This window comes from Zootoca vivipara, chromosome 5 (genome assembly GCF_963506605.1).
Source record: "Zootoca vivipara chromosome 5, rZooViv1.1, whole genome shotgun sequence".
Taxonomy (NCBI): Eukaryota; Metazoa; Chordata; class Lepidosauria; order Squamata; family Lacertidae; genus Zootoca; species Zootoca vivipara.
The window spans coordinates 95442696-95467184 of NC_083280.1; the positions used below are offsets into that span (position 1 = coordinate 95442696).

The 24489-nt window shown below is 43.3% G+C and overlaps 2 protein-coding genes across 3 annotated transcripts in view; one reads left to right on the top strand and one right to left on the bottom strand.

Annotated features, from left to right (window-relative positions):
- On the top strand, nt 1-24465 carry LOC118096183 (zinc finger CCCH-type antiviral protein 1). Of its 2 annotated transcripts, none has more exons than XM_035137605.2 (13): nt 1-350; nt 6305-6437; nt 7262-7514; nt 7761-7877; nt 10368-10469; nt 13614-13737; nt 15306-15477; nt 17701-17818; nt 18149-18242; nt 19168-19255; nt 19656-19786; nt 20965-21116; nt 22961-24465. In XM_035137605.2, the coding sequence occupies exons 1-13, from the start codon at nt 70-72 to the stop codon at nt 23449-23451; spliced, it is 2256 nt and encodes a 751-aa protein (XP_034993496.2). In that variant the 5' UTR covers nt 1-69; the 3' UTR covers nt 23452-24465. The 2 variants fall into 2 exon arrangements, with proteins under 2 accessions (XP_034993496.2, XP_034993495.2); XM_035137604.2 differs by lacking the exon at nt 1-350 and adding an exon at nt 3053-4079.
- TTC38 (tetratricopeptide repeat domain 38) overlaps nt 1-24489 on the bottom strand; it is a 155678-nt gene that overhangs the window by 96848 nt on the left and 34341 nt on the right. The gene's annotated exons all lie outside the window — the stretch shown is intronic.

Genomic DNA, 24489 nt, shown 5'->3' on the forward strand with positions numbered 1-24489 from the left:
TCGCTTTCGTTTCTTGGCGGCGGCCTTGGGCGGAGGGAGGCTGCGGCGGGAGGCGCGCGGGAGGCGACCATGTCGGACCCGGCCGTGTGCAGCTACATCGCGAAGCTCCTGTGCGCCCAGGGGGGCCGCCTGGAGCAAGCCGAGCTGGTGCAGCAGCTGGAGCTCCCCGAGGAGCAGCTGCGCCAGATCCTGGAGGAGGTGGGCCAGGAGAGGTTTCTGGTGCGCGCGCAAGGGCGATCCACTTGGGTGCTGGCCGTCTCCCCGGTCCGGCTCTGCGTGCGGAAAGAGTGCTTCGGCTGCGAGGAGCTCCACCTTTGCAAGCTCAACCTCAAGGGCCGCTGCCGAGCCAGGTGAGGCCGAGAGAGAGGGGGGGCCGGGGGCCGGAGGGGGGCGCACTTGGCCTCCCACTTGGTGCGTCTTCTTTCATCCTATTTATAGCCCGTCCGGAAAAAGTTCTCTCAACAAGGACGTCAGAAAAAGTTCTGTTGGTGGTTAATGGTTGGTGGTACTGTACTAACCTGGTAATAATTTGCCAGACCCAGGGCCGGATTTAGGTTGGATAAGGCCCTAAGCTACAGAAGGTCATGGGGCCCTTGATATGTGATATTTTAGGGAGCAGGCTAGCGTTACTTACATCATAGGAGCCTACACAGCAAAAGAAACTGTTGCTGGATGTAGGTTTTATTTTGGTTTTTTATCTTATATTTTGGAAATGTACATTCTTTGGGGGGCCCCAAGAGAGCGGGACCCTAAGCTAGAGCTTGTTTAGCTGATACAGTACATAAATCCGGCACTGGCCATACCAGATGCCTGACGGGTCTCTTGCTTTATTTAAAATGCTTTATTTGAAACGCTCATTGTCTTAACAAATAAGTAAAGCTGGTTTGGGGGTAGGACTTGGGAGGCCAGATCCTCACTCAGCCATGCAGTTCAGTCTCACCTGCTGTTATTATTAAAATTTATATGCCACCCTTCATCCAAAGATCACAGGGTGGTTGTGAGGAGGCAGAGGACCAAGAACACCATCTTATACTCCTTGGAGGAAAAGGTGGGGTGCATGGGCATAGCCTGGGGGGGGGCGGGGGGACAGAATCAAATCTGAGGTTCTGCCTCCCTAACAAAAGCCTCCCCCCCCCACCAACAAAAATCCTGGCTATGCCCATGGTGGGATGTAAATCCAATAAATAAATGATTAAATCAAAGTGCTTTGGATTCCACTGTTACTAAGAGTTAACTCTGTCCTTAAATCTCAGAACATTAAAAGTGCTTAACTCCCCCCCCCCGAAGAGAAGTGCCATTTTTTTAACAGTTCCATATAAACTATACTCTCCAGGTCTGGTGTGGATTTGGACTCCTTGGTGTGTGCTCCTTTCTAACCGTTTATATTTCTTTAAAATATTAAATATCTTCTGTAGATAATGAGAGCCAACAGTGCTATAATGAGATCAAGCCACCCCCAAGTTAAGTGATTTTAGCATCTTACTGAAATCCAAGAGATTTGAAAGTGCTTCCAGTAAATGCCTTTCTGGAACTAGATTAAAATGGAGGTCAAATGCTCTTGACATTACAGTACAGTGGTACCTCTACTTACAAATACCTCTACTTACAATTGCACCCCAATTTTCATGACATAATTTGGCCAAAAAGGGTGCACATTACATTTGAGTAAATCCAGGGAACTCGCAGAGCTACAATTCCCAACACCCTTAACAACCATAATTCCCAGGATTCTTTGTGTGGGAGGTAGGTGCTTTTAAAGTATAGTGTGCATGGAAATATGTCTTAAATTGTAAAATGAAGCCTGTTTTTGAACAGAGTTTGTGGCTGGACATGTACTCAGCTTTGGTACTCCTGCATATAATACTGGACCCTTCATTTAACACCCAAAATAGTTGATAATTATGTTTGTAAAATGGCTACCTTCATCTGAATGGAAACTTGGTGAGGAACCTTCCGTGTAGTTTCTGTGACCGTGTGATGATTCATCAGTTGTGAATCTGCAACAGATTATGATGAAAATCTCATTGTTCCATTTCCTAAATTCACACCTATTTCCGTGGTGCAGCTAGCTGCCTCTTCAGGCTTAGTCCTAACTATGGTGATTCCTGAATTCAGACATTCTGGCATATGAACTGTGTTTAGAAACCAGCTCCAATCTGTGATTTCAGTTCCTAGTTTCAGATTCAGATTCTAGAGCAGTAAAAAGATACAGTGGTACCTCTACTTAGGAATTTAATGCGTTCCGAACGCACATTTGTAAGTCGAAAAAATTTGTACAGTACTTTTCAAGAAAGAAAAACGTACTTGCTGCTCAAAACTAGGAAATTTGAGGTCCATTGTGGTCATGCATGTAAATATTTGTTTGCCTTTGCGGGTATACATTCTGTATTTTTGAAAAAACACACACACACCAAATTTGCATGAAAATGCATTGTGTTGTTCCAAGTCAGGCAATGAGTTGGAAAAGCTCCCACAAAATTTGTCTGCCACTTATTTTCTCCCCTTTTATTTTCCTGTCTCCTAAACCTGCAAGGACCATTTTTATTTTTAATACAGCTACTATGTGCAAGAGCATTATTGTGCAGGAGAGGTGTTTTAATAATAAAAAATACTGTGTGTCCCTTCAGCAGCAACTGGTGGAGAAGGACAGGCTGTATTTGTGTTGATGAAGATGAAATAGGGGTATGGCAATAAGAAGGCGCCTACTGAAATGTCACTTGTTGTTTAGTCGTTTAGTCGTGCCCGACTCTTCGTGACTCCATGGACCATAGCACGCCAGGCACTCCTGTCTTGCACTGCCTCCCGCAGTTTGGTCAAACTCATGTTCGTAGCTTCGAGAACACTGTCCAACCATCTCGTCCTCTGTCGTCCCCTTCTCCTAGTGCCCTCAATCTTTCCCAACATCAGGGTCTTTTCCAGGGAGTCTTCTCTTCTCATGAGGTGGCCAAAGTATTGGAGCCTCAGCTTCACGATCTGTCCTTCCAGTGAGCGCTCAGGGCTGATTTCCTTCAGAATGGATAGGTTTGATCTTCTTGCAGTTCATGGGACTCTCAAGAGTCTCCTCCAGCACCATAATTCAAAAGCATCAATTATTCGGCGATCAGCCTTCTTTATGGTCCAGCTCTCACTTCCATACATCACTACTGGGAAAACCATAGCTTTAACTATACGAACCTTTGTAGGCAAGGTGATGTCTCTGCTTTTTAAGATGCTGTCTAGGTTTGTCATTGCTTTTCTCCCAAGAAGCAGGCGTCTTTTAATTTCGTGACTGCTGTCACCATCTGCAGTGATCAAGGAGCCCAAGAAAGTAAAATCTCTCACTAGATTTTACTTTCTTGAAATGTCACTACACATGTTTAAAAAACCCTACTCTACACCCACAGTCATGTAACATGTGATTTCATATTGGACTTTTGCGTTTACGACCCCTCCAGTACCATGTGGTTATATTTACAGTGCCACATTAAAAGGTGGGAATAGGCAATACAGAGAAGGCAGAAAGGCAATCAGGTTACCTGCTTTAACTGTTTTAAAGCCGATTCCCTCACCCTCCCGCCCCCAAGTCACATGAGAACTGAAACTGAAGGCAAGCAGAACTACAGTAATAGGAAGGAGCAGAAGGGCATAGTACGGTATACAGGTGTTTAAGTTGCTAGGGAGCTGCGTTTGGCTTAAGTTTCAATTCTCCTGTGAGTTGGACTGGGAAAGGTGGAGCCTAATCTGTGCAGGAAACCAAACAAGCTGTTTGTACTTAAAAGGAAGGCAGATCAGAGAAGGAACATGTCCGACGCTGCTGTGTGCAGTTTCATCACAAAGATCCTTTGCTCTGAAGGAGGAGGGTGCCTAGGCTTCAGTGAGCTCCCCTCGCTCTCGGGGTTGTCTGATCACCAGCTAGAGGAGATCCTGCAGGGTGCAGGGAAGGAAACGTTTCTGGTTGTCCCCCGGGACTCCGAGCGTCAGGTGCTGGCTGTGTCCCCAGTGCGGCTATGCTCAAGGAACAGTTGTGGAGGATGCGAACGCCTCCATATCTGCAAGAACTACACCAAGGGCCGATGCTTCAGGCCTGCTTGTGGCAGATGGTGAGTGTGAAGGGATGCGAGAATCTGTTGTTACGGCACAATAGCAGGGGAATCATCATCTTACAAAGGGAAAGCGTGTGGCTGGGTCTGTCAGTCCCACACCTTGCTCACCACAAACACAAATGTGCATGAGCAAACTGATTTGTGGCGAGAAAATCCTTCAACTTGAGGATACACCAAATTGCTGACTTTTTTCACTGAGTGAACTCTGGCTTCTCAGATTTCAGCAGACATTGCCTACCAGTGTTTATCAAACTTGACTCTCCAGCTGTTGTTTGACTACAACTCCCATAATCCCTAGCTAGCAGGACCTGTGATCAGGGGTAATGGGCGTATAGTTCAACAACAGCTGGCGACCCAATTTTGAGAAACACGGCCTACACGCTTCCTTCAAGAGTATCTAAATAACTATAAAGTGCTGAACACCTGAGTTTGGGGAGGGTTTTGAGAGAAGAAATGAAAAGTGAAGTTCTCAGGGAACTGAATTGTATTGTGTTTTTCTCATTCTAGTCTTAAATTAAGGAAGTGGGGAGGATTTCATAATGCTTCTTTAGGACAATGTATAACTTTGCTTGGATGGATCTCTTGGGTTGTTCTTGTAAAGTATCCTGCTAGTCAGACTTTGACCTCGGTTCCTCAGAATAAACACTGAGCAGAATTTGTTTCCAGGAGCAACAATTCAGCTCCTGAATTGTTTGGGCCTCGAATCAGATTCCAAAAGGAGAACCAACAGTGGACTCAATGGGTTGGAATCTGCCAGAAATAATGCATTAGGTGCAAACACTGAAACATTCCTTGAGCGGAAATCTCCAAGCATGAGAATTGGGTGGAAGGTATTCAGCGCGATTACTAATTTACCAGCCTTATCAGTATGGTGATTGATGTGTGTATCTAGGAGGAGGATTTGCATTTTGGAGCAACCTTGTGCAATGCTGTGCAACTGCTGACCACAGAGCAGGCTCTTCCCTCACCACAGCAACAGACCCCATGCAGTCCTTTGCTTTCCCCTGCTAGATAGAGTGACTGGCACTCAAGGGCACAGTTGTGGCACAAGCCAAGCATTCTCCCTGCCATTATTGATGTTTGCCATGCTGATGAGGATCTTCAAATGTTTTACCTCACCTTGCTATTTTGTTTCTTGGTCACTTTAAAGTAGGGAACCTATGGCCTTTAAGATGCTTTTTTCCACAACTCCTATCGTTCCTGACTATTGGTCAAGCTTGCTGGGGCTGTTGGGAGTCCAAAAATATCTACAGGCCAAAATTTTCCCATTCTTGGTGTAGAGTATCCAAGAATTTGGAAAATGTGTTTAATGGAGTGATGGCGAACCTATGACACGCGTGTCAGACGTGACACGCAGAGCCCTCACTGCTGGCACCCGCCCCATCGGCCCATTCACGCTATTGTTGTTTTTCTTCCCTCATTTGTTCTCCCGCTCCTCCTCAAGCTACAAGCTGTTAAAACCAGGATCCTTTTGTTGGTTGTTGTTGCTGGTAGCTAGAGATTGGTTTTTTTAACCCTTTGTGATGTTTTTTCCGGCGCTTTGGCAGACGATGATTGGGTGTAACAGCATTCATTTTTTAACCCGTTCTGTGCTGGGTTTTTTTGCGCTTTGGCAGACTATGTCGGTGCTGCGTGTTAGTTCCAGCGAAGGTATTATTCGTCATTTATTTCTGTTCTCTTCCCCCCCCCCCAAAAAAGTGCAGCAGCTTTGGGGCATCCCCCCAAAAAAGGAAAGCAACTTTTGCACTCCAAAAAAACCCCCAAAACTTTGGTCAGCAGCTCCCCCCAAAAAGCTCAACAACTCTGGGCACTTTGTGATAAATAAGGGGTTTTTGGTTTGGTTAAATAATTAGTTTTTGGTTTATTAAATACAGTAATATATTACAATTATAAATTTTTGTTATTTAAACTATAAATATCATGAAATTATGGCTTTTTTCTCAAAGTGACACACCACCCGAGTTATGCTCGGTTTTTTGGCGAATTTTGACACACCAAGCTCAAAAGTTTGCCCATCACTGGTTTAATGGAACAGAATAGATAATACATTTTTTTAATAGTACATTATTTCAAGGAACTCAGGTTTTGTATTTGAATTCAGGATTTGTAGCCTACAAAAAAGTGAAGGGTCCTTGGAATATATAGGCTCTCACTCCACATGTATATTCCCAGGTATTTCTGATACCTTGATTATGTTTTTTCTCCTTTTACTTTTATCCCAGGGCATGCAAGTATTCTCATGACGTTTTTTCAGAGGCGAACCGAAAAATCCTGAAGGCTCATGAACTTTCTGGGCTCAATGAGAATGAACTGCGTGTTCTCCTCCTCCAAAACGATCATTTTCTCTGGCCTGATGTAAGTTATGAAAAGATTGTAGCATCACGTAGGTGTTTGTTTGCTCTCACAGAATAAAGGAGCAGACCACAATGTCGGCTTCACTCAGCGGTATATCGCTGGTGAAATCACCACTGCTCCTTAGTCCCTCTGATAGTGACTTCCTCCAGTGAGCGTTGCTAGCAGAGGGACATGATATATCACTGAGTGAAACTGCCACCCCACTCTGCCCTCATATCGCGCAGAGGGGGGAAACAGTGCACCAGCGAGGCGCCAATACAGCTTGTTCCTCCCTCTGCATCTTTAATCTGCTCGGCTGAGGAGTGTGCGGTTGCCACTCCCCTCGGCCGAACAGTTAAATGCTCACTGAGCCCGGCGCTGGCTCCCGCACAAGCGGGGGGAGCAGCAGGGATGGCTCTGCTGGGGATCAGGTGCCCTCCCCATCCCTGGCAGAGCCGCAAAAAGGTACCCCCGTTTGTCTCCCCACAAGCCCGCCCGTGCCCCACCCAAGCTGTACAAACAAACTGTGTTGTCCCACAGCCCACTAGGCACTGAGGTGAAACAGCCTCAGCTCCTGCGGTGAGGGCTGTGGCAATTTCACCCAGCACCTTGCAGGCTGAGGCCAGTGCAGCTTAGTTTTTCAACATTGCGGTATATCGCCAGACTGCAATGCTTATGGAATGTTTACGCCAGACTGCTTATGGAAGTTTTCAGCTTCTGTATGTGATACAGCTGCTAAGGATATTACCCAAACTTGTGTATTTGTCCACATTACATGCAATTCAGACTGGTACAGTATTAATTGAAATTATGGTGTGTTTCTTATTGTCACTACTTGTTTCCAGGTATGCAATTTCTACAATAAAGGGGATGGGAATTGTGCCCAGCAAGATAATTGCACCAAGCTTCACATTTGCCGGTATTTCCTGAGAGGGCAATGTAGGTTTCCTAAGTGCAAGAGGTCTCACAACCTTTTGCAACCAAATGCTCTGAAGCTGTTGCTCGAAGAAGGAGTGGATGACCGAGTGGCCTGGAACATCCAGACAATCTGTGAACACAAGACTGCTGTACTGTCCAGAGAATTGGGTCCTCGCAAGAGTGAGTGCTTATAGGGAAGCTTTTAATATCTGAAGGACTATTGTATTTTAATATTTTGTTGGAAGCCACCCAGAGTGGCTGGGGAAACCCACCTGGATGGGCGGGGTATAAATAATAAATTGTTATTGTTATTGTGATGATGATGATGATGTTTATTATTATTATTATTGGAAGGGGCATCATGTACTGGCGTGTGAAAGGACTTCATTTCTCCTCATCATTTGAAGCCTCTCCCCATTCTTTTAGGTAATTTCCCAAACGCAAGACCTGCATCAAGTGGTGAAAAATTAAGTGCAGAAAATCCGAGAGAAGCCAGACTCGAGCAATCATCTAATATACGTAATCTTATGGACCTCAACCAAGGTGAACCAATTTACTTTCTTAGCAAAGGACCCAAGTTGATTGAATTAGGCCTAAGACAGAATTTCTGCCTTCTCATGGCAAGATACAGGGATGAGCTTTAGCCCCAATATGCAGTATGAGTCCCCTTTTAAACTTACATTGATCAATTACTAACTACATTTTTCAGCAGTTGCCAGAAATTTGGGGAATGCTGATGTTTTCATAGGTATGCGCCAATAAACTCAGATAAATTTGGGGAATGGCAGAATTTATATATAGATATATATATACAGTGGTACCTCGATTTTTGAGTGTCTTGGAAGCCAAACGTTTCGGTTTTCGAATGCCAAAAACCCGGAAGTACAGCCGTACCTCGGAAGTCGATTGGAATCTGTTCCAGAAGTCTGTTCGACTTCCAAGATGTTTGGAAACCAAAGCACGGCTTCCAGTTGGCTGCAGGAAGCTCCTGCAGTCAATCGGAAGCCGTGTAAGCTGCATTGGACATTTGGGTTCCAAAGAATGTTCACAAACTGGAACACTCACTTTCGAGTTGGCGGCGTTCAGGAGCCAAAACGTTCAACTCGCAAGGCATTCGGGATCCAAGGTATGACTAATTGCTTCTGTTTTTGAACGTGCCTTGGAAGTCAAATGGCTTCCGCTGCGTGTTTTTCCGATTTTTCCAATTGAACTTGCAGCCAGCCCTTTGCACATAGGTTTTCGAATGTTTCAGAAGTCAAATGGTCTTCCAGAATGGATTACATTCAAGAACCGAGGTACCACTGTAATATATCCCACAAACAGCGTACATTGCATACACAAACTGCCACAGTATGTTACAATGCTGAGTGCTACTGCTCCAGTTTTGCCAGACAGCCATTGTAATGGGTTTGGCTACACAAATAAATAATATTTGACAGACATGCTTTCCTCTACTTTAATCTTTTCCACCAACCCCATCCAGCATTCTATGAGTCCTCAGTTCTCCCCCGCATAATGGGGGTGGGTGTGGGTTCTCAAAGCCTGCTAATGTGTCCCTGGTACTATTCTGGACTGGTAAGCAGTTACATATGACTATTGCTGCCAGCACATATTTGGTATATATCTTTCTCTCTCACACAATAAACTACATCACCTTGCCGACAAAGGTCCGTATAGTTAAAGCTATGGTTTTCCCAGTAGTGATGTATGGAAGTGAGAGCTGGACCATAAAGAAGGCTGATCGCCGAAGAATTGATGCTTTTGAATTATGGTGCTGGAGGAGACTCTTAAGAGTCCCATGGACTGCAAGAAGATCAAACCTATCCATTCTTAAGGAAATCAGCCCTGAGTGCTCACTGGAAGGACAGATTGTGAAGCTGAGGCTCCAATACTTTGGCCACCTCATGAGAAGAGAAGACTCCCTGGAAAAGACCCTGATGTTGGGAAAGATGGAGGGCACTAGGAGAAGGGGACGACAGAGAACGAGATGGTTGGACAGTGTTCTTGAAGCTACGAACATGAGTTTGACCAAACTGCGGGAGGCAGTGGAAGACAGGAGTGCCTGGCGTGCTCTGATCCATGGGGTCACGAAGAGTCGGACACAACTAAACGACTAAACAACAACAACAATTGTATATGAACTGGCCCAGACCCTGCAACCCTCATTGTGTACCTCCTGTGCAAGAGATCTGGAGGGCAGCAATATGAGAAGGGCCTCCTTATGGAATGCCTTCCCCAGGGTGGCTTGCCTGGGACCCTAGTTACATATCTTTAGGTGCCAGGCAAAAACACTCCTTTTCTCCTGGCCTTTGGCTAGTTAAACAATCTATGGCCTTTTAAACTCTCTGTGTGGTGGGGGGTATTGTTTTTGTTTGGTATTATGGTATGTATTTTTGTGTTTTTATATTGTAAACTGCTCTGTGATCTTCAGATGAAGGGCAGTATAGAATTTAAAAAATTAATAATAACAACTTATCAGTTTTATAACAATGTAGCTGTTGTTGCCTCTCAAAGAGTTATTTAAACTAGTTTGATGCTGATGCTGATTTTATTCTATTTGGGATCCCTCACCCACCCTCCCAACCCCAACACAGTTCCCGGGGGGGGGGAGAAAAAGGTGTCCTTGGTGCCATGCCCACGTCAGGTAAGATTGTGGTGGATCAGACTCTGTCAGTCTTAAAATTAGGAACAATGCATTGTGCCTTGTAGCATAATTTAGGGTTGATTCCCTGTACAGTACTCCTAATTTGCATTAGCCTTATCCTGAACTGACAGTGTTGCTAGCTGCTCTCTGTTGATGTTAACGTGGCTTTTTAAAAAATGATATTTTTTATTCAGAATTTTTATAAAATGCATATAACAATAAAGTAAGAAATCCAAACAAGGTATAGTGGTGAGAATAGTTGCCTTCCAAGTAAGGCACATATTTGATATATCTTTGCATGTTTTATCACGTGATTCTTTTTAAGCAAGGTTTACTAAAGATTATGCTCCTTTATTTCTCCCCCCCCCCCCCCGGTCCATCTTTTACAGGTGTTAAAGCCACCCCTTGTACTAAACCACCTCAGAATTCAGAGAAGGAGAAAAGTGATGAGATATGTCTTTTCTATGTTTGGCGGTTTTGCAAAAATAAAAGTAAGTCCCAACAGACAAGTCCAAGGCCTGTTTTCCATTTAGGCCTTCCCCAGGAGTAAAGGTAACCTTTGGTTGCGGCGCTCATCTCGCGTTATTGGCCGAGGGAGCCGGCGTACAGCTTCCAGGTCATGTGGCCAGCATGACAAAGCCACTTCTGGCGAACCAGAACAGCACACGGAAACGCCGTTTACCTTCCCGCTGGAGCGGTTCCTATTTATCTATTTGCACTTTGACGTGCTTTTGAACTGCTAGGTTGGCAGGAGCTGGGTTCGAATCAGAAGGTCAGCGGTTCGAATCCCCGCGACGGGGTGAGCTCACCCCGTCGCGGGGATTCGAACCGCTGACCTTCTGATCGGCAAGCCCTAGCTTCAGTGGTTTAACCCACAGCGCCACCTGCGTCCCCAGGAGTAATAATGCTTTAATTTGCTTTGCCAACTTTGCGTACATTGTTTCTACATGCCCTATTTGCCAACTGAAGAAATGACCTTGGGTGCAGCCACAGGATCCAGCTTGTCAGAACAAGGGGTGAAGGTGTCAAAGAAACTGGAATGTTGGGATGGAGAGGGGGACTGGGGCCCTCTGCTCCCCCAACATTTGATAGTCATATTATTTGTCTGATGAAAGGATATGCCAGATAGTGATTTGTAAATCTTGTTGGCATCTGTCTGCCTCAAGAGTAAATGGAGTATGTGCCCAGGGGGTTAAGTTACACCGCTGTGTTAGCAGCAATGAAATGAAATGAAATGAAATTTATTACAGTCAGAGACCAACTTCAAGATAGACTACTAAGGGGAAATGACCCAGAGTTGCCCGTGGATATGAGTTTGGGAATTTTCTTAACAAACTAGATTGAAACGGGGGATGGTCTGCGCCTACAGATCTGGGCGTAGAATCTGGTGACCATCCAGGTTGTCTTGTAATCTTTGCCTAACAGGAGAGATTGAATTTTTGCTTTACTGGGAGGTCAGCAAGCCTCACCAGCAGGGGGTCAGTAGTTTCTCTACCGTACATGCCTCATTGTGCCTCATCATAAAAGGGACATCTAAAAAATATGTGTTTGGGGTTTCCTATATCCCCCAATGGACAGGCGACTGTTTGGGTTTGTCAGCATCTGATTGAGGCGGCTTTACGTTGTCGGCGCTGTTGCACTCTGCAGTGCTGGTTTGGGTTTCTGGTCTGGCTGACCTATGTGCTCCTAGAAGTGGTAGAGGGTCTCCAATATTTCCAAAGAAGTGGTGCACAAACAGACCAGCCCTCAGGAAATTGTCTTTGTTTGATAAGGCCCGTTTAGTTGAGGACCAGTCCTTAAAAGTCACTACAGCCCTATTTCCGACCATGTCATGTGGGAGGAATTTTACACTGATGATATTTTCTGCTGCCACGAGGCCCCTGGTGACTATGCCTTAAGCTGAAAGAAGGTTGGAATTTTGGCCTGTTTTTTCTTTGGGGGAGTTGTTGCAGATTTTGTGGGAGAAATTCCCAGTTCTTTGTAACACTGTCTTGTGAGTACCATGCTCGGACTCGAAAAATAAATTGAAGCTACTTTATCCAGCCCACAGTTTTGAGGGCTTTCCTTGGGAGGAGTTCAAGTTTTCAGTAGCTTCAAAAGGAGGGGGAGATTTGAATATCTGCCCGGCAACTCCCAGAGTCCTTTTCTGATAATGGTTGGCACTTATCCTCAAGAGTTGAGCCTTTTTATCAGAGTAATTTGGTAAATAGAGCTCCTGCTTACTCAGCAGAAACTCCGTAGAAACTTGACCCTGCCCCATCCTAGCAGCCTGGGCTGCCCACCCTATTTTTTAATTTTGATTTTAATTGAGTAGTGATGCAGCCATTGAACGAGTGACTGTCGGGTGCTGTTACGGGCTATTCAGTAGAAGCTTAACCTGATGGCAAGTTGCCTTAGGAAGGAGGACTCCGTGTTTTTGCTTGTCATGGATGAGATCAGCCTCCTGGCCCTGTCTTGCTGACTGATCTTCAGTGGCAGCAGGGATTAGAGCACCTCTGTACCAGCTCTGGTTGTAGTGCATCTTCTCAGATAAGAATCTGTCGAACTACCATCCATACCTTGGCATCCTCCTGCCAGATTACTGTGATCAATGTGAGATGGAAGGAGCATGTAGTCCTAAATTGAAGTCATTTGTACTGCCTCACTAATTGCTTGTGAGTCTTGACTACGTGCTTCCAGTTCAGGACAGTGGTGCCTTGTCATTCAGACCACGAATGGTCTTGGATTCAGCTCTGGTTCTCTGCCCTGTTCCCTGAGAAGGGGGGGGGGTGCTCTGCTTGATGTTCTGTTATTTCCTCAAATAAAACGGTAAGAGTTTCTTTATAGTGGCATCCACAATGTGGCATTTCTTTCAAAAATAAACAAGGGTCGGATCTGTGTCCAGACCTCCTGCTCTGCATCAGTTCACATGTTCATTTGTAAGTCTGCTGTCCTGTTTCCACATCAATGTCAATGTCAAAAATAGGAATACATATAAATTCACTTTTTTTACAAAATATATTTTGTATGCATTTACTATAAAATAAATGTATATGCATCTTAACCTATAATACACATTCTGATACTTTCTTCATAATACATTACAATAAAAATGGTTTGTTTGTTTATGCTAAACAAAAGCATTAAAAAGAAAGTGAAAATGCAAAGTCCTCTTTTGCAGAGAAATCTTAACTTGTCCCCCACAGAGACTCTCACCTGGGAACTTTCCTTGGTTCTCCCATCCTCCCACCGCGGTGGGAGAGCTTCTCTTCCCCGCTTCTCCCGTAGGGTCCTTCATCAACTATCCATCGCCTTCAATTGTGTGTGCCACATCTTGTGATCAATTATGTAGGGTTGGGCTTACCTGGACGCCCCCAGTATTTTATTCAAGTTGTCACCTCTGCTCTTGGGTATACATTTGCTGATTCTGCTTGTTTGCTCATGTGTTTGTGTTTTATCTCTTTTTAGCATAATTTAGCTTTTTTATGGCTTTTTAAGGCAGCCGTATTAGCCACTTTCAGCATTTTGTTAAGGAAGATTTAAAACATACAATGTTTTACAGGCATGCAGAAGTTGGACTCTGATTGTTTTTGTTTCATCACTTTGCATATCAGTTTTAGCAACCTGTTACTCACTTTTGTCGGTTCTCTTTGCAGCTAACTGCAACATGATTCATTACGATATGCCTTATCGATGGCAAGTGCAGACTGCAAATGGTTGGAAGGATTTGCCCCGAAGAGAGGAAATAGAAAAAGCTTATTCTGACCCAAGTATTACCAGGTATAAAGCTGGTCTTGGCATTCTACAGATATGGGCAGATAGATGTCTCCCAGTCAGCCTCTCACTGCATGAATGCTGTTCCCACACACAGGCTTAAGCTGAGTGGAGAGGAGGGGTGGTAGGAGGAAACACTCCCCGCCCACCCCCAAAAAGAGTCTCTCACTGAGGGTGAGTGGCTTGGAAGGAAGCTATCTACCAGCTCCAAAAGTTCTCTTTTCCCCTCCCCAGTTCATGAACAGATGCAATGAAGCCTTGGGGAAATGTTTGTTATTTATTGCTTGATAAAACATGTTAGGAGGGTGTGAAAAAGAGGGGGAAATGTGAGAGCTGACTCCTATGTACAGGTTGAGTGTTGGAGAACAGGAGGGAGCATCCTCCGTGGTCTCATTGCATGAGGCTGCAGAGCTTGTAGGAGAGAATCTGGTTACTTTAAGAAAAGGCATTTTTGGCTTTAAGAAACCACAGGGGTCCAGTAACAGGGGGTAAAGTTGCAAGGCCAGCTACTTGCCTTGGGGGACATTGTTACAGTATGTGCCATGGGCCCACATACTACAGAGAGGTTTAGGAACTTTTGCTGGAGTTACGACATGTGTTTGTTATGAATATGCGTTGACCCATAATCTTAATGTCCCGCAAGAACATCTCACGCCAAAGGAATAAAGAAAGCTTGATTTCTTATATGAAATAGCAGTGACAGAATATATAAATGCTGCTAAAGACAGAAAAATTACAATTTAAGCAGGCAGCAACCCCTTGATATGAAAGGTGAAAGATTATTTTTAAAAGCCTACAGAAATGTAGGTATGATGGTTTTGCCAGCAGGACCCATACTAAGAGCAGGAAATGGAAAGGGAAGAATATACAGTGGTACCTTGGGTTACAAACACTTCGCGTTACAGACTCCGCTAACCCAGAAGTAGTACCTCGGGTTAAGAACTTTACCTCAGGATAAGAACAGAAATCGCGCGCCAGCAGCAGGAGGCCCCATTAGCTAAAGTGGTACCTCAGGTTAAGAATGGTTTCAGGTTAAGAACGGACCTTCAGAACAAATTAAGTTCGTAACCACAGGTACCACTGTAGCTATCCTTAAAGCAAAGTGGGTGGGTGGTGTTCTTCAGAGTACTGAAGAGAGTTCCTCTCTTTGGAGCTAGAATAGGAGCTAAAATAGCTACTTGCTACTGGAAAGTTTTAGTAATATTTTTAGCTAATGTCTTTTAATAGGGAAGGGAGAAGCTTTGAAATTTCTGCTCATTTTTCACCTTGTCCACCTCCATCTTGCAAATTAAGAGTTTGGAAGAACTCTAAATTTCTTAATGAGAAAATGACTAAAACTGGCCCATATAGATATGACTATTCAGAATATTCCCAATCCTAATGATCAGAAAATGAAGGATATCCCCATGGGCTTACCTTCATCTTCTTCATTGCAGAAAATTTGGGTATTGGAAGGTATGATGATAATATATATTGGAATATCATTAAGTGTCTAATTAGAATGAGCAATATTGTATCTGTAAAGTTGGTACCCATATACAATTAGTCATGTTCCCTCTTTCACATTTGCATAGTACTTCGGATCCAGAATACATCGATTTCAGCACCATGACCACTTCTATGTCCCGTGTTCGACGTCTGTCCACCCCATCATCTGTCACCAAACCTCCTAAGTTTGTAATGACGACAAAGTGGCTTTGGTACTGGAGGAATGACCTGGGCCAATGGACTGAATATGGGACACAGGTCAGTATGAATTCTGTTTGTTTCTGGTATTGTGCAGAATGCCTGCTGCTAGGGTCTCTGGACCTGTTTAGACATCACTTCTTGGAGAGAAATCTCAAGCCCATTAAGAGTCTCCAGTTTTTGCATACCCCCCCCCCTAATGAAGACAAAGTAACATTTGATCCAGACTCCTATTTATTTGGTATCCTAAGTGACCTCCCCACACACAACCTATGCAAAGATGCTCCTTTGCACTTATAATCCTATGTCCCACTGTGTTCAGCTGGGTTTCCTTCCCAGCAATCATGTTTAGAATTATACAGCTGGCCTGAGAAGATATTCCATTTGTTGTTGCTGGATTTCTTTTATTTGAGGATTTCGCTATAAAAGTGCTATGTGCATCCAGGACAGTTGTATTTAAATGATCCCTACTTTCATTTTAACAACACGATAGATACTTTTCATTGAAGATAAGGTTCAATTTATAAATTATATATATATATATATATATATATATATATATATATATATATACACACACACACACACACACACACACACACACACACACACACACACACACATAGGGACCCAGGTGGCACTGTGGTTAAACCACTGAGCCTAGGGCTTGCTGATCAGAAGGTCAACGGTTCGAATCCCTGTGACAGGGTGAGCTCCCGTTGCTTGGTCCCAGCTCCTGCCAACCTAGCAGTTCGAAAGCACGTCAAAATGCAAGTAGATAAATAGGAACCGCTACAGCGGGAAGGTAAACGGCGTTTCCATGTGCTGCTCTGGTTTGCCAGAAGCGGCTTTGTCATGCTGGCCACATGACCTGGAAGCTATACGCCGGCTCCCTCGGCCAATAACGTGAGATGAGTGCGCAACCCCAGAGTCGGTCACGACTGGACCTAATGGTCAGGGGTCCCTTTACCTTTACCTTTAAATACACATATACATACATACATACATACATACATACACACACACACCTCTGGGAGGCTTCATAATCAAAAGTAAACATGCAGGAGTAAGGTATGAGGTTTATGGAAAACCCACACCACTTATGAGCTGTTCTGGAAAGGAGGGAATTTTGACATTCCTGCACTTAGACCATGGTAAGAATTGCCAACATTTGACACTCCTGAGCCCAAACCCCTTTTTCCGATTATTGCTGTTTGCCATTTCCTGATCTGCAAAAAATTGTGTCGCCTAAGAACATAAGAGTCTGCTGGAAAATATACCTTTTATGGGTGGCTGGAAAGAGCAAAGCTCTTGTAGTGTAAATAGTCTTTATTGCCTGCTATCTATATGCATCTTGTGTTAATGGGTGGGGAGCCAGAGGCCTGAGGGCTGAATGTGCTCATACTGGCCTCTTCTACTTGGGACTCTGTTGGTCTTGCTTTGCACATTCCTTGAGTGTCTTTGGATTCTAATAATCTTTCTTGCATTCCTTGATGGAGGATAGAGGTGTGTGTGTGTGTGTGTTATGGTTATGTGTAGAAACTATTCTACTGTACAAAGGTAAAATTGAATCCTACTGTTTGCTCACTCTTGCTTCTGACTCTCATCCACAAGTGGCATATAATGCCCAGAAAGGAATGCAGTTCTCAGGCTGAAACAGGTTCTCTACTCCTGATATATTATAGAAATCAAAGAATTGTAGAGTTGGAAGGGATGCTGAGAGTCATCTTGTCCAACCTCCTGCAATGCAGGAATCTCAACTAAAGCATCCATGGCAGATGCCCATCCAACCTCTGTTTCAAAACCTCCAAGGAAGGAGAGTCCACCACCTCTCGTGGGAGTCTGTTCCACTGCTGAACAGCTCTTACTGTCAGAAAGTTCTTCCTGATGTTGAGTCAGAATCTCTTTTCTTGTAATTTGAATGCATTGGTTTGAGTCCTACTCTGCAGAGCAGGTGAAAACAAGCATGCTCCTTCCTCCATGTGACAACCCTTTAGATATTTGAAGATGACTATCATATCTCCTCCCAATCATACCCAACTCCCTCAACCGTTCCTCATAAGGCTTGGTTTCCAAGTTCTAAAGTCAGTTTCAGTACTTTGATTAATTTTCATTTGCACTAATGTGCATCCAGTAAGCTGTTTTAGCAGTGTTTTTATTCGCATGCCAGTGGTATGACACAAGCATTTCATTTTAAATTGGGAAAACACTTGGCTGTGCACATCCTAATGACTTTCATGTGACTTGACTTGTCACATTTCACTTCTTCTCTTTTTTTAACAGGGTGGACAACTCCAGGACTCCTTAGGTTCTGATGATCTGGAGAATTTATTTCTAGCAGTTCCAGAGGGTAGTATCCAGTTCAAAGCTGGCTCCCAGCAATATGAGATCAGCTTTAAAGGTACTGTAACGACAATGGCCTGCAGTATATTCAAAGTTTCCCAGAATTCCATGCCATCTAAGAGACTACACCCTTGTATTCGATCATAACATTTAATACTATGAAAATACCCACTTAAAGCTTAGAAATGATACACAAAGGAAGAATTGCAAGGGTGCATAGAGAATCTGCCATTCTGCTCTCAAATTCCCTTGGAGATATAAGACTTTTTAGTTGGCTTTTGGTGGCCAAAGAACAGCTGCTCTGCTTAACCTTTTCCTGTTAACAAGACATAAAGTTGGCTTGTGTTCTCTGACCTGCTGAATTAAAACATGTGTCCTCTTTTTTAAGATATGAAACAGAGAAACTTGCAGTATCAAACCCAGAGAGAGGTTCGAAGACGCCCCAAGTTTGTTTCCTCTGAAGATGTAAAGACAAAGAAGGGGTATAACGTCAACATTTTCATCATCTTTTGCTTTAAAAAGCAGACTATCCATTGTATGAAATTATATCTATCCATGCTTATACTCCAGAGAGACTGAATAATTTTATTACACACTTTGGAAAAATGTGCTGTCTCGTTTTTAGTCCCCATATGCTACCACAGAGTCTTTGTGGCTTATGTGGTTTCTGATCATGGTGCCAGACGAGGATTAGAGCCTAGTTTCTCAAACTTGGATTTGGTAAAGTGTCCCTAGAATGAGACACATGAGAATGGTGGATACATAGTTCCAGTGAGGTAAATAAAGAACCCTGGATGTGTTAACATTGCACCTTCTCTCTCTCTCTCTCTCTCTTTTCTTTCTTTCTTTCTTTCTTTCTTTCTTTCTTTCTTTCTTTCTTTCTCCCTCCCTTCCTCTGTCCGTCCCTCCCTCCCTCCCTCAACTGCTTGACATACAACACAACATTCACTATGGGAAATTTCCTATATGCATGTATTGATGAGCAGGCGAATCACCTGCAGCTAAAGACAAAATGTATTACTTGTGATAAGTGAGTACAGTGGTACTCTGGATACGCACACCTCTGGTTGCGTATCCTTCAGGATGCGAACGCGGCAAACCCAGAAGTATATTCCCAGGTTTCGCCGCATGTGCAGAAGTGTTGTACTGCGCCGGGCTCATGCACAGAACAGACACCTCTGGTTGTGAATTCCTTGGGATCCAACCGGAGCTCCAGAACGGATCCCATGCGCAAAAGGAGGTACCACTGTATTGTGAAAAAGAGCAATCTACAAATCAAACATAACATCAGCTGTCATGTTTACAGATAAAACAGTTTCTTATTGCAGGTGGCAGCAGCCATGAGGAGCTGCTGGCATTTAGAGAAAAAGAAGCTGCAGTCAGATATGTTCTCTCTCTTCCCTCCAGCCACACAAATCATGCTCCAGCGTCTATTCCATCCACAGACTATCCAAACACCTGGGATAAATCTGCACTACCTGCAGTTGGGTACAAGGTAACTGATTTGCTGCAGGAAAGGAGATACCTTTTCTAGGCTGACACTTAATGCCATCTGTGTCTAGAAAGAAGATAGTTGCATTTTTCTTTAGTAAAATGACAAATGCAAACACACACACTTGTGGGATCTGAACTAAGAGTGACCTACACCTCCAGGGTGTGGAGGATTTCTTAGTGAAGATTTCTGTAGTTCGCCAAGATATTCAGCACTTGTCAGCTGGTGGGTGGGAGGGAGACTGGGAACCACTGATACACTAAATGATACTGTGTATCACGTTAGGATTTTGTATATTGTATAAATGTTTAATAATATAACAATTTTTAAAAATTGAAAGCACAGTCAATTTTCTCTGGAGACATGGGAATAAATAAACACATTATGATACCTTTCATTTTAGGCTGTTGAAGTCATCAAGATGACTCCTGAATATACTAAGATTGAGACTCTTTTTCAAAAGACAATGAGCAATTATGTCATCGAGAAACTAAAGAGAATTCAGAATCCGTCCCTTTGGCAAATCTTCCAGTGGTTTGTTTCCATTTTATCACCTTATCCTAGTCAACAGTGCAAACCAGATGTTTGATTTACTGAAAAGCAGCATATGACCAGAAGTTTTAAAGTGTTTAACAATTTCCCTCCTGTTTGGCTCATTCAAAATCCTCATCTTTCAACTTGGGGAATTAAATTTTGAATGGCAAACAGCAGAGGGGCGAAGATTAAAACTTTAACTGCTTCTGTTCTTTTTAACAACAACAGGCCAACTATAGCTAGGTTGTTAATGCACCTCATGTGTAAAACCTAGATGGTGCTGATAACTTTGCCTGCATCATATAAAGATTGGCGTGGACTCTTGAATCTTAGCACCTTCAGCTTCTGGGGTAAAAAAAAGGGGGGGAAGCTTTGAGGACAAAAGTGGATAACTCGGAGTAAAACTCACTAATCCTGGTTCTAGACATGAGCACATTGTAAACAACAAAACATAAGTCACTTGCTTTAGAGTAAATGTACCATAGTTCCAGTGCTGTGGTTCCCTAGAAGCAAGAAAAGCACAGAATATGGCATAGAATTCAGAATCTGTTTCCACAAACATTTGCCATTTCATTTCACGCATTGTGACTTCAGTGCATTCGTCATGTGAGGCTATTAACACAATGCCTCTCAAGGACGTCTCTGGGCTGAATCTTTCCTAAGTCATCATGGGGATAAGAATGCAGGGTGGGGGTTTGTAAACTCTACCATAAATGCTAATCTTTTCATATTGCTGATAGAATGAAACACATATGTGAAATTGCCATTGTATTACAGTCAAGAATTTATGGGGGAGACATTTGTTGTTTAAAAAATAAATGAACAAAGTACTTACTATCTACTCTCATCGTGAAAGCTCAATACTTAGCTCTTATCTATGTTCAGCTGAACTTCCTTGGCTCTTTCCATTTGTTCTAGTTCTCTCCCCTACTAAACTGGCGAAGGTGGCACTGAGGAGTGATTACTGCTTGACTCATCTACCTTCCCAAGAGAGACCAGGGCATTGGTAGAAATTGGCCAGCTGTCCCAGTTGGAAACTCCCAGAGTGTTTAGGAATCCTTCAAATCTCATTTGATCCAAATTCATGGGGAAGATTTGGCCCACCACTCCAGCAGAGGGCAATGGTTGCTGCCGGCCTAAACTTCAACAGGAAGTGAGAAACGTTTGTTTCATTCTAGGCAAAAAGAACAGATGAAGAAGAAGAATGGAGGAAATACAGTGGATGAGAGACTTCTGTTCCATGGGACTAGTCCTTCTAGCTTGGAGGCCATCTGCAGTGACAACTTTGATTGGAGAATCTGTGGAACCAATGGAACAGCCTATGGAAAAGGTATGTAGACTAACAAGCTCATCGCTGCACACCACAATGACTTTCAAAATACTTTTTTAGTATCCTATCCTCCTTCCAAGAAGCCAGATGGTTGTACATTCAAATATATATATGCACACACACACACACTGGTTGATTGTAAAAAGCCTGAAAATGTTTTATTAAAAATAAAACTGTAAAATCAAGGAAAAATCACTATACTATAAAACATACAAAAGTTAAAATACTAGAACAGTTTTAAATTACCTGAACTTTCTAAGCAGCTGGGCAGGTTTTTCTAAACTAGAAAGCTTTTTAGCAGGCACTGAAAAAAGTGCCCATAGGCAACCAGTGCAGAATGGGCTTGATGTGGCCCCCGTAGCAATGCCAGTTTCACCTCTAGAAGCCATTGAGTGGGCAGGTAATGGGCAAGGCGAGCTCATAGTTGGTCTAGTCCCAAGTCGTTAAGGGCTTTATATACTAAGAGCAACACCTTGAACTTGGCCCAGTAGCACAGATCCCTGAGCAGAGGCGTTAGATCAGTGTTTCTCAACCTTGGGTCCCCAGCTGTTGCTGGACTACAATTCCCATCATCCCTAGCTAGCAAGACCAGTAGTCAAGAGTGATGGGAGATGTAGGTCCAGCAACAGCTGGGGACCTAAGGTTGAGAAACATTGTGTTAGATGCAGACAGGGTCTCCTTCTGTCGGCAGTTGTGCTGCTGCAAGGGAAGCCTCACGCCCAGGGCATTTCAGCCCCCCAGTCTTGAATTAACCACTGAGCTACTGTGGCAAGTGCATGGCTGTTATCCAATTGGATCCTCACGACAACCGTAAAGTAAGTGTGACTGGCCAACCCCTGGTCCTTTAGTGAGCTTCATGGATGAGTGAGAATTTCAAAATAGGCCATCACAAAATCTGCTCATTCAGCCGCAGGATTGGGTTGGATGTGTCAGTATATTGAGTTATGGAAGGGACTCGCTCAGCACTTCATGCAGTGATTTCCCTCACATTAAAATATAGTACATAATGCTCTCAGATATTTTACTATACAATTGTCATTGACCATGAACTGGCACAGCCGACTAATTTCAACTAGTATTTCTCTTCCCCCCCCCCCCAATTATTTAAAATGGGTGGTAATCTAACATTAGTTGTACTCGGAATAGACCAGTGGAAACCAAGGGAATCAAATAACGTCAGTTTTCATTCTTTGAGACAGAGCCATAGCTAGGTGATCTTGCGCCCCTGGCAGAACTGTCCAGATTGTGCCCCCTAGCCACGGACAAATGAGCTTTTCTTTCTGCCTCTCTTCCAACCCCAACCCCCCCATTCAATTCACCCCCTATTTAAAACCTTTTCTTATGAGGCAATAAATCAAGATTTTTATTTATGGACATGGTTTTAGCCGATTTTGCACACCACACACACACACCTGCGTCCCTGGCAGGGCCCCACCACACACACACCCTAGCTAGCTATGGCCCTGACTGAGAATGGATCTTCTCCGAGTATGGCTTCGTTAGAAATCACCTTATTTTATTTACCATCTCAAACCATATCAAGGCAGCTTACAAATATATTAATTTAATTAAAATAATTCATTAAAATCTGAGGACTAGTACTGCATGGAGTACCAAGTACTTCTGGTGTCTATGTTTTTGATTGCTCCATACAGGGAAAGCTTTCATCTAATTTCCTTTTGGTTTTAACTTTCCCCCAAAGACTTAGCAAAATCACTTGTGGTTTGAAATGTCTTCAACTGCATAAAGTGTCAGCTGTCAAAACCTGTGTCAGCTCTGTTAACAGCACTCAACCCTGTGTGCATGGACGTAACATTTTGAATCCCCTCCTTGCTTCTTCCTAGGAAGCTACTTTGCCAGAGATGCAGCCTATTCCCACAACTACTGTCCACATGATGCAAAGGTGAAGACGATGTTTGTGGCTCAGGTCCTGGTCGGTGATTTTGTTGTGGGGAATTCAGCATATACTCGTCCCCCAGAAAAATCGAGTGGCACGATCAACTGTTATGACAGCTGCGTGAATAATTTGGCAGACCCATCCATTTTTGTTGTATTTGAGAAGCCTCAGATTTATCCTGCATATCTGATCTCTTATCGTGATGACAGACAGTCAGGTTACGTATCCATAACAAGAGGAATGACCCCTGGGAGGAGCAACACCAGGGTGCAGCAGACGTGGGTGCCTTCATCTGCCCCAGCTGCAACATATTATGTCTCTCCTGTATCGGTTTCTGCAGCCACAGCAAGTGCTGCAACTTCCACTCCCACATACCACGCGAGACAAGTGGCTGCCAACAACAACAGAGAAGAAGAAAAGAAGTGTGTTATATCATAGACAACTAGATGGCATTTTCCTTGCTGTTATGTATAATTTACGTACTGAAGTCTTGTTTTGTAATGAATCAGATTTTGGGGAAGCAATAGGTCTCTTCGGATAAGTAAGAAATGGTGACAGTTTGTATCAAGTAGCAGGGTTAAAAGACACTGCATGAAGGTTTTACGGAAGCAATAGATCTCTTCAGATAAGAAATGCTGAATCATTGCTCTTGAAGAAGATAGGAATTAGATATTCAGTTTTTATCAGTTGGCAGTGCTAAAGGACACTGCATGGAAAATCTATTATTTGGCAGAATATTTGGATCATTTGATATGTATATGTATAATTTGAAATATTTCAAGTGATTTGATTGGATTTTTAAAGTGGAAAATTTAATAAAAATGATTTATAAAAATAATAATAAAGGACACTGCATGGATAAAAATTGATAGTCCATTATAGACGAAGCTGTAAAATTGCAGCATTTTTAATGTATCTTAACTGGTTTCATACGTTAAATAAAAATAAGTTTAAAGCCATTGGAATGCTTAGATTTCAATGTCTTACGATCTTTTATGGATTCATGTGTTTCATATGTCGTATGTCAAATGTGGTAGGACACACTGATAATTATTTCTGTCCTACTAGATTGATATTAATCTGCGTTGTACCAGGGATATATTCCGAATGGTTGTATCGAAAGAAATTTCTGTGCACTATGGCACAGTACAACTTCCTGTCAAGTGTAAGACTTGGCTGGTTGTGATTCTCTTTTATTTCATTGGCTTAGCATATGCTGTGAAAATTAATAAGTGGTGTTGGATGGCAAAAGGTTTCTTCTCTGTACTATTTTGGCTGAGCAGTATTATTAAGTGCCTTTGATTGATGCACGTAATTATACATGAAAAATAGTTTCCTATTAGCAGAGCAGAAGACTTTTGACATGAAACTTCTTGTCCAAAGGTGCTCAGCAACTTCGCTTCAGTGCACAACCCTGATAGGATGCATAAATAAAGACTACTGTATACTTTTTTGATTTTAATAAAATTACTTGAA

What these genes read in the sequence shown, in the direction of transcription:
- LOC118096183 (XM_035137604.2), top strand. Translation starts at nt 3,781, where the DNA reads ATGTCCGACGCTGCTGTGTGCAGTTTCATCACAAAGATCCTTTGCTCT. An exon ending in AGGCCTGCTTGTGGCAGATG is followed by an intron (nt 4,080 to 6,304) that starts GTGAGTGTGAAG and finishes CTTTTATCCCAG; the next exon opens with GGCATGCAAGTATTCTCATG. An exon ending in ATCATTTTCTCTGGCCTGAT is followed by an intron (nt 6,438 to 7,261) that starts GTAAGTTATGAA and finishes ACTTGTTTCCAG; the next exon opens with GTATGCAATTTCTACAATAA.